Source organism: Epinephelus moara, chromosome 10 (assembly GCF_006386435.1).
Source record: "Epinephelus moara isolate mb chromosome 10, YSFRI_EMoa_1.0, whole genome shotgun sequence".
Lineage (NCBI taxonomy): Eukaryota > Metazoa > Chordata > Actinopteri > Perciformes > Serranidae > Epinephelus > Epinephelus moara.
Genome location: NC_065515.1, coordinates 11,462,649 through 11,473,410, shown reverse-complemented (window position 1 = coordinate 11,473,410; position 10,762 = coordinate 11,462,649). Strand labels below are relative to the sequence as shown.

The window sequence follows — 10,762 nt, the reverse complement described above, 5'->3', positions numbered from 1 at the left end:
CATATTCCAGAAATATGTTTAGGAACGTGCACCATTTGAGCCCAATATAAACTTAAATTATGAAGATCAAAGCTAGTTCTCTAAAAGACCGGAATAGTTCACCCTAAAATCAAGAATACATATTTCTCCTCTTACCCATATTACTATTAAACAATCAAGATTGTTTTGGTGTGAGTTGTCAAGTACTGGAGATGCCGGCTGTAGAGATGTCTGCCTTCTCTCAAATATAATTGAGTTAGGTGGTACTCAGCTTGTGGAGCTCAAAGTGCCAAAAAAATACTTGATTTCCAAAAATCATGACCCATTTTCTCACGATGATCCACAGACCTTGTTGTGAGCAGTTTCATGTAGGAACTATTTTCTTTCTGCAGAACCACACCCACCATCCGCATCACTGCGCAGAGGGAAACATGCATCCAGAGGACTGCAATGGAATCGGGCTGGCAAAAAATAAACTGTGGGTCCCACGATTCGTTGGAGTAAAATCAAGTCTGTCTTTTTGCCAGCCCTTTGTGTGCGGGTGAAAGTCAGCTGTTGCGAATGCTCTGTCCATTTTACGACAGCTGAGCCGTAATGTTAGCTAGCTCAGTGGTGCTAGGTGAGCTAGCAGTAGATGCACACTTCCTTCTGCGCAGGTGTAGTTTGGCAGAAAGAAAATATTTCCCATTTAAAACTGCTCACAACAAGGTCTGTGGATTATCTTGAGTAACCAGGTCATGACATCTGGAACGAGACATTACTGTTGAGTTTTTCAGTTTTTTTGCATTTATATATTTATTTATTTTTTGGCACTTTGAGTTCCACAAGTGGGGAGCCATGTAGTTCCAATATGGAGAGTGCTATAAATAGTAGGAGGAAAACTGTGTACTGTCTGTCACGATCCAGGGTTTTTGACTTTGTTTTGGGGTTTTCTCTTTGTGTTCTTCCTTGTTTCATATTATTCATTCATGTTTAATCTGCTTCCTATTTTATTTTGTAGATTCTCTCCTCATGTGTCATGCCTGGTTTTACTTCCTGTCTTTGTGTGTTTTCCCGCCTGTTTTCTGTCACACCTGTATCGTTAGTCCTTCCCTGTTCCCAGAGTCTTCCCTTTACACCTGTTCTGTATTTGTCTTGTTTGCTCCACCCCAGTGTTCCCCACCACACCTTTGTTGTTAGCCAATCCCCATTTCCACCGTTTTGACCGTGTCCACCTACTCCAGCTGTGTCTCGTCCTTGTGATTAGTTTTCTGTGCGTATAACTGTGTGTTTCCCATGGTTCCTTTTCAGTTCTTGGTGTTGTCCCCTGCTCCATTTCCTGCCTAATATCTTGTGCTCTTGCTCTTGTTTCCCTGAGTCCATCGTGTTAAACCTCTGTTGATTTTCATTTTAGTTATGGATGTTTTTATCAGCTTTATTAAGGCTCGCTTTTTTGTGAAACCTTCAACCTGCCTGCTGCTCTGCATTTGGGTCCTTCCTGAATTAATATATGACACTGTCCCTTTAAGGGCTCATTTATGCTCCCTTTACATACGAAAATGTATACGTCCGTTTCAAACGATGTTACCGTCACTGCCCACATACTTCCATGCGCCCTTTACGTTGGCATGGATGTTAACCAATATATCCACCAGGAGGCACCCCAGCGTCAAAAGTTTATGACAAAAACAAACATGGTGACTGTGGAGGAGATATTGATAATGTACCTCTTGCATAAAAGACAAAAACAGAGGCAGCGTTGTAGGAGGCAGTGGTCGGTGAGGCCGTTAAAGGACTGGAGGACGGAGAATTCTTTTCTCTAGTACTGCCAATGAGAGAAATTTAATTGTTATTTCTTCTTCGTGTCTCACTAGAGCTACGTATCCGGTAGTGACAGCAACACTGCCCCCACGGTTCCCGGTGGTACTGCTCCGTTTGGCCCGTATCCGTAAGCTTTATGGAAACGTGCAGAAATACGGACGAAATGAACGCGGAGCACGGACAGAAGGCTCCATCCGTATCTGGATCCGTATTTAACGTTGAGCATAAATGAGCTGTACGTCGACCCTTATCACCTCTGTTGATTTTGTAAAACTGTGGTGCATAGTCACAAATCAAACACACAGTGAACCTGGGGAGCCCCTTCTGAGGGTCTGGGGTCATAGAGCAGTTGCCCAGTTGGTACTCCAGCCTGGTTGCCCCCTTTTGTTCAGTAGAGTGTGGGTTTAAATGAGAGAAAATACCAGTGACCAACCAGAATCACAGGTCAGACACGATTACTCACCTTTTACAAGTGGTTTTGAGCTCATTTGACTCCACAGGTTAAAAGATCCTATAGCTGTTTAGATACTCCAAGATAAATGGATAGAATAGATACTTATTTATTAATGTGGACCCTCGTGACTGTCACACATTAAAGCTTTAAGTGAAGCGATGTCATGCATTCATTAAGGCACTGATTGAAAAGACACGTCATGATGAAGTGGTACCTCTTCCATCACTGCAGTGTGAATTGTTCAGCTGTGTTTTTCAGAGCCCCGGCTCTCCGGGGCCCGTCTGCACAGCCGAGCAGACATCTGCAGCAGAGATCCCCCTGTGACTCCCATCATGGGATTACAGAGCTGTTTGGAGCAGCCACATTTGATTTAAAGCCTCTGTCACACACACACAGAATGCACCGCTAGCATGTGCAAGCAGGGGCGATGCCACACTTCAGCATGAAAAAGCTGCTGAGGGAGAGTGAATTAAATGAGTCTGCCTCTGTCTGTCTGTTGGCCTATTGCTCAGCGAAGTACAAGGGATAATTACTTATGAGTGGGCCACTGTTATTGATGGGGTAGGGATGGAGACAAGGGTTACACTGCTGTTTTAAAAAGCTTTATCTATCCACATAAATAACCCCCTTTATCTCTGTCAGGAGAACACTGCATGTTCATTTAAATGACTGAACTGCATCCAAAGCATGTTATTTAGAAGGTCTGGCTGATGGATTCAGTGTTTGTCAACTATATCGCATTGTGTGCTGATAATCTGCTTTTTATTTTGTCAGTCATTTGCTTTTCACACTGAGAACAGTCCTCACAGCCTTGACAATAGACTCTGCAGTCTTTCTTCTACTAAAATGCCAAGGAAACCTCTTACACACTGCCTGGTGGTCATTTCAGTGTGTTTGTTTATGCAAACAAAAACCCTAAGTCGATCATTTGATGTCTTTGTTAAAGACAATGATGAGAGCGGCGGCAGACTTTCTTACTGGGCCACCCACACAGAGTGAGCACACAGCAGCATCACTCAGCAGAAAAGAAACAAACAGGATCAAGGAATGTAAGTAGAGAAGGGATGAAACGCTCGCAATTTGGGCACACAGGATCAGACAGAATGCAGGATGGCAGAGGCGCGTCTTGTTTTCCTCCTTAAACCGAGAAAGAAAAGCTGTCTTTTTTAAAACTGAGATAGGCTGGCAGCAGACAGCAGCGCCGTGTGTTCGCCACAGAGAGTGAGTGACAAGAGCTGCTGTTAAAGTATACATTACCTTCTGCAGCACATGTTGGCACATCCTTGCCACTCAGCTCTGAGTAATGATCTGTAGTGGCTCCAGTGGAAATAGCAAGTGTGGATTTATCAAGTCCCCCTCCTCCGTACTCAAACCCCCACAATGTCTGCTTCACGTGTGTGGGGGCTAACATGTGGACATTTCTATATATAACATACTGCAAGATATCATATCTTAAACAATATACACTTTTTAATAATGTCTGTACCTGTACCTCTGTAACGAAGACAAGAGCTTAACTTGTGCATTTTGAAGTCCCAGTGGTGGTGCAGTAGTTAGCAAGAGGGTTCCTGGTTCAAACTCAGGGTAGGGGGATTGAACCTGGGGTGGGGAAGCCCTCCTCGTGTCAGTGCGGGTTTTCTCTGGGTACTCCAGCTTCCTCCCACAGTCAAAAGACATGCAGGTTAATTGGTGACTCTAAATTGTCCGTAGGTGTGAATGTGAGTGTGAATGGTTGTCTGTCTCTATGTGTCAGCCCTGTGATAGTCTGGTGACCTGTCCAGGGTGAACCCTGCCTCTCAACTAATGTCAGCTGGGATAGGCTCCACCCCCTCCCACTACCCTCAACAGGACAAGCAGGTAGTCAAAGGTATGCTGGGAATCACACATCTCCAAACTCCGTAAGAATAAAGGAGAAAGAGGGAGATGAAGGATCATGAGTGTGCAGGGCCTTCGCAAAGTTTTTAAAAGCTTTAAAGGGTAAATTCAGCATTTTTCAATCTGGACTCCAGTTTCCCACGCTTTTGTGTCTAAGTGACTGGTATGAACAACTATTTTTGAAAGTGGTCTGGTAGTGAGATAGAGCACTGAACCAAGTAGCCGCACAGCCCCTGCAATGTAACCAGATGGGGCAATTGTGCACTGTCATTGGATGTGCTTTTAAAGTTGTTATTTTTACCACAGAAAGATTTGAATTGTTTTTATAATTGTCTGAAGTGTCTCTTTACCTTAAGCTTGATCCAGTGTGTTTGTTATTGTGCCTGAGGGTGCGTTCCAAATCACATACTTTTGCTTTTTACTTTTAGTGGGTACTGCAGCTGCACTTAAAAAGTACTGTTCAGTATGTGCACAATCTGGACATACTACTTTCTCACAATATTACGGTCCTGAACTTTGACCCTGTTGCTTTTATATCCGTTGCCTTGACGATAAAACAGATGCAACTCACCAAGTTCGTCAGAGACGGAGATGAACCCAGTGAGATCTGCTGTTGTTACTTTGCAATATAAGTAGTTTAACTTTAAAGTCATAACTGCACAGATTGTAGATTCGAACACATCATATATGTGACAGTGAAATTATATTTGCAATTTTCTGTCATTTTTATTTCTATAGATATGTCCTCTTCTTGTTCGTAATATTTATGCCCACTTAAACAATCAGTATTCCTATTATTACTGTTCGACTGGTCATCAGTTACTTGAATGTGCTGTCATCCGTCATTGTGACTTCTGACAGCCGTTAAATAGCTGTCAATCACCTGTCAAGCTGTTTGCGGCTCAGTTCATATGATGTATCATCCGCTGTGCAGAGAATTGTCAGAATAGCCAGAAAAGCACGCTGGCTTGCAGACTGCAAAATCGTACTGGATGTAGTAGAACATCCTGGTATTTGTGGCATACTGCATTTGACATACTATGTATTGGGACACACTAAATCTTTTTCTGGCATACTATATAGTATGGTAGTGTGGGTATTGGAATGTACAGTAAGTCTCACTCAAGACGAACAGTGATGGAGCACAACTGCCCCCTCTATCAATACTGGACCAATTTCAAAAAACTGAAATGTTGGAAAATAGGGTCCAGGTTAAAAAATGCCAAAGTTAACCTTTAATATCTTTCTAAGAAATCCATAAGCAAACAATGTGAATGAAGATAAGATGAAGCATTCTGACAGACAATGTCATGGAGGTACAATTGTCTACTTTCTATCTCTGTTGTTGGTATATTGAGTTGTGTTAAATTGCATGTGTACTGTTGAAATAACAAGATCAACAGAGAGAGAACACTACCTACAGTAGACTTCACAGACAACATATTTTACAGTTATAATAGTTTTGGGCAGACGTCAGGTCACACAGTTTGCAGGTGTTGCTATATTTACTACTGCTTTTGTCTCCTCTCTGCCTCACTGGAAAAAAGAGACCTTGTTATGTCATTCACTGGTTTGTGTTAAAGCATTTTAGTCCAGGTAACGTAAAGAGTCACACTCAATTTCTCACATTCATTCATGCTCCCAAGGTTCAGTGAGGAAAATTGCCACACGCTTTGCTGTTGGGTTGAATGCACAGGGGATGCTTTGCAGTATTTTCATCAGCTCCCCTCGAGACTGTTGTTAAGGCTCCTCTAGTTCAGTCATACAAATGGCTGTGGGATTTATTCAGTTACCGTCATTGCTGTATGCCATACCGTGTAGCCTGCCACTTCTGCCCGGAAAACCGAACCACATGCTTTTTTGGGGGGATTTTGTGGAAAAGACGTGTAGAAACAAGTGTAAAGGTGATACATTTGCATGTGTGTGCAGTGTGTGTGAGTATAGAGCTAAATAATAAATCATAAATTGAAATGGTTCCAGTGTCAGGCGAGATGTTTTAAATATTTACTATAAAACACTTTTACTTGCAAAGAGTGAGAAAACTGAACTGATTTGCACACAGAGCAGAGTGGTTATATATATATATATATATATGTGTGTGTATATTATATAACATACATTGAGCACTAACCTTGGAATCACAATACCTTCTGTTTGCCTTTATATTTCTCTTGTTCTTCTGCTCTGTGTGCACTTCTGTTCATAGAGAAGATATTTTTACTTTTTACTTTCTTCTACTTGTCTTGATTATGTTCATTTAATGATGCAATTCACCCACTTATAAAGCTCCCACCCACCACACAGACCTATGAAATCTCAGCAGCATGTTGTTTCAGCCATCAACTTGCAATCAGCTAGAGTCCTTGAGGCCCAAGGTTATAGAAGGTTTCTACAACCTGACATGCTTTAATGCTCATTTAACTCATTTTTGTCCTCGTTCACTGGCTGAAAGGAACAGTAAACACGTTCGATGAAGGTTGCTCCGTAATACTAAATACATAAAGTACAGCTGAGGCTGATGGGAATGTCATTAGTTTTGCATGTATTTGGACATAATCCAAAGGACACATTATTACTGGACAAATTAAAATTTTGGACATGATGGTGGGACTAGAGGAAATGTCAGAGGATTGTCAGCGTAAATGGGATTCATCCTCTGGGGACAGCCCAGATGCCGGGGGAAATGTTGGCATTGTATGTTTCTGCAAACCATGGTTTCATATGTGCAAAGGTTATCATTTCTAAAGCAAAGTAGTATGAGCTGACTTTGTAATGGGGAGATGAAGGGGATGGTGGATTGTGTGACACCTGAGCGACATGCCTGCCAAGCTGCAGACCACTGTTCGAGAACAATATAACCACTTTTTTGAGCGAGTCATTGCTGTGTTCCAAGTGGCTTTTTAGACACCGAATGTGGGTGTTTTTTAGGGACCCACAGCTCTTTTTTGAGAGGCTTTTTAGCTCCAAAACTTGGGTGTTATTTAAGGACACATCGTGTGTTTCCCACAGCTTTTTAGACCCCAGATGTAGGCTAGGTGTGTTTAAGTGACCCGTGGGTCTTTTTCCAGCAACCTTTCAGACCACAAACATACATTTTCTTCCGGGAGCCACTGCTGAGTTTCCTGCAACGTTTTAGCTCCCAAATGTAGGTGTGTTGAAGTGACCCCTGGATCTTTTTCAAGTGACTTTTAAGCCCCCAAAAGCAATTGCGGTTGTTTTTTAGGGACCTCTTGCTGTGTTCCCTGCAACTTTTTAGCCCCCAGATGTAGGCTATGTGTGTTTAAATGACCCATGGCTGTTTTTCCAGCAGCTTTTTGAGCCCCAAACATAAATTTCCTTCAAGGACCCTTTGCTGGGTTCCCTCCAGCTTTTTAGCTTCCAAAAGTGGCTGTTTTTTTAGTGTCCCATCACCATTGTTTAAGTGGGGATACTGCCATGAAAAGTGGTTGTTTTTTACTAACACATCGCTGCATTTCCAGCGGGGATTGTGCCCCTAAAGCCAAGTATTTCAAGACAAAACATGATCTTTCCTTACCCATAACCAAGTGGAGTTTTTTCTCAGCCTTAACCTTACCATGTGTTAGCCACACTGTTGTTGAAATGTAAAGTTTTAACATATCCACCACATAATATGCAAATATAAAGTATCCATGGTTTGGAGAAATGTACAATTTTTGTGGTGATTGGCTTGCACAGGATCATAAATGTCTGTAAAAAACTTTTATGGCACTCCACAAAATAATTGTCTACTTTTAGTATGGCTAAAAACATTGCTATACAAACCAACTTCATTGATCAATCAGCTGTTTTAGTGTTTATGCCCGACATAAGGAATCAAAGTGTTGGAAGCAAACATGTAAATAAAGACATAATCCAAAGATGTTGAGCAAAATAATCTTGTATTTTGGCATTTGAAATAAAACAGCTTTTCATGAATCATCAGATACGCAATTAACTCCAAAGGTCAGAGAAAATTAAGAGTAACTATTTATCTTTGTACTTGGTATCTTTCTCCTCGCTGTTTGGCAGACCTGTTTGCCCGGGAAAGGGGGCGATCTTCAGGAAGAAATAGGGGTTACTTTGAACCCGTAAGGCCACCAGGATGGGAGTAGCTGCGTAGAGCAAGTTAGCTGCCAGCACAGACCAGAAAGCATCATTTGGGATGCGAAATGGAGCTGTGGTACGAGGGTGGAGGGACCCTCCGATGTGGGCCCACTGGCACTGGAAGGAGATACAGACAGCAAGACAGACGTTAGACTGCACCGTCATATACTGACACTGCATATTGTTCTTTTTTCCACTATTTTGTTCTATATTTACACTAATGGCAGGTCATTTTAAACCTCGATGTTTCTTTCCACAAACCCTCCAGAGGAATAATTTGGAGGGGATGAGTTACCTTGAGTCTCTCTTCCACAGTCATTAGTCTACCATTAAAACAGACAGAACAGCATCCTAAAAGGGAAGATAAGCCGATTGCACAGGAGATGCACGGACTTAAAAAGCTGGCTGTTTAGAAAACAGAGTATCTGCAGCCGCTTATAAACAAGGCTTTAATCAAGTGCTTCCTCATGGTTCATAGCTCTAATCTCTCTGTCAGGGTAGTATGGGAGAAAGCACCAGCAGCTTGTTTATTACAGAACATACACTTCAAAGGATAAATGTGGTCCAGGTGATTATTAGCAGGATGAGAGCTCGCTACAAGGAGTTTAATTGCAGTGGCACGTGTCAGGCCTCTTTGTACGGAAAATAAACTTTACTTTAATTTGACTTTAATCAATCAGAGGCAGCAATTATCCCAAATGACTTCATGTAATGCAACAAACTGTACTCAGTGTGCAACACCTGTATCCTGAACAGAGTTTCACATATCGGCTGTTTGTCTTTCTGTTTGTGGTGTTACCTGGATCATGGCTCCAGCTAGGAACACAGTCCAGTCTGACATCCATGAGCATCCAGGCTTCAGGAGACCATAAACAAACGCACCCAAGAGAGGCAGTGCATAGAAGAACAAGTGCAGCATCTGTAAAAACAAAAGTTGATCATTTTTGCGAAAGTGAAAATTTCCAAACTCTTTCCTCCACATTTTGAATGACTTTGCTCTGTACTTCCAACATATACACTGCAAATCACAGCACAGTAGGTAGCTGCTGGTGTATACTACAGCAAACAGGGACTCTGGATCCAGTGAAAATTGCCTAGCGCAGGAGGACTTTCCTCTCCATCACTGTCAGTCTATGTTGTTGTTGGGCCCTGACCAACAATCCAGCAGACAATTAATACAGTACATCCTCCTTCTCCTCTGGCTTACACTGCACTTCGCCTACTCTCACTGAATACAGACAAGGGCTGCTTTGACTGTGGAATGCAAACACTTACACCCTCAGAATAATCTGCCTGCACTTCCAGTGCGGAAAAATACTTGCAGCAAAAGTAAAATAAAAGTTAACACATATTAGCAGTAAGTGTCATACGTTAATGTAATCACCTTGGGTTTTTTTTTTAATTTAAAGAAGGTATGGGTGCGATATAAAGACCTTGAAAGTATCAAAACGCTCAGCCCACAGAGTAATGAATATGGTCCATATTCAGAAACTACGCCGTTGGGACTTCCATTAAGTGGTGATGTCAGAACTGTACTATATAGACCGTTCCACTGGAATTGCATCACTAGGGGCGCCTACAAGCTCATCTGGAAGAACAGGCGCCCCATGTACAAAGGCTCTGTCCTTGCCACAGCGGCTGCAAATTCAGTTCCAGCCCACGTCCCTTTGCTGCATGTCACTCCGTCTTTCTCTCTCCTCCTTTCACGCTTTAGCTGTCCTATAAAATAAAGGCAGTAAAGCCCCAAAAAATATATAAAAAAAAAAGAAAGAAAAAGAGAGAAATTGCATCACTAGGGAGCAGCTCAACAGCTCTGGCCCAAATTTACTTCCTGTAAGCTGACAAAAATTCAGAGTGCTGTTGGAGTGTACCATTAGTTTATCCAGTGAATGTGTGATTAACTTAACCGTACGTTAATTCATCTAGAAATAGAATGCTTTTTTAGAAAAAAATTCGGTAACACTTTACTTGAAGGTATCTACATAAGAGTGACATAACACTGTCATAACTATGACATGACACGGTCACGAACCTGTCATGAACATTATGTACATGTCATAAACGTTTATGACTGCTGTCATTAAGTGTCATTCAGTTTTTGCAATGACAAGTTGACATTGTCTGGGTTGTCTTGATTATGACAACTTGATATTAATCAAAGTGACATTACCAGAAGTTGTCTTTGTCATCATGACAAGTTGACATTAAATTTGTCTGGGATGTCCTTATAATGACAACTTGACATTAACCAGGATGACATTACCAGAAGATGTCTTTGTCATAACAACTTGACATTAACAAGAAATACACTCTTTTTGTGTTTATGACAAGTTGACATAATGATTATTATTGTTATGACAAAGACATTTTCTGGTAAAGTCACTTTAATTAAAGGGAAATTTCGGTTTATTTCAACCTGTCTCCTATCATCCTGAATTTGTTTCAAGTGACTAGTGACATAAAAATAATAGTTAGCATGTTAGCCATTAGCCTAGATACAGCCGGGGCACATAGTAGCGTCAGACCTGTTAAAACGTAAGTGAACGGGCA

At 41.7% G+C, this 10,762-nt stretch overlaps 1 protein-coding gene across 1 annotated transcript in view; it reads right to left on the bottom strand.

The window, feature by feature from the left end:
• Positions 1–7,990: 7,990 nt before the first annotated feature.
• tm6sf2b (transmembrane 6 superfamily member 2b) overlaps positions 7,991–10,762 on the bottom strand; it is a gene marked incomplete at its 5' end in the record, with an annotated part of 22,496 nt that continues 19,724 nt past the window's right edge. The window contains 2 exons of the mRNA XM_050055253.1: positions 7,991–8,329; positions 9,012–9,131. Of these exons, the coding sequence (XP_049911210.1) occupies positions 8,093–8,329; positions 9,012–9,131 (357 nt within the window). The remainder of the gene's footprint in view (positions 8,330–9,011; positions 9,132–10,762) is intronic.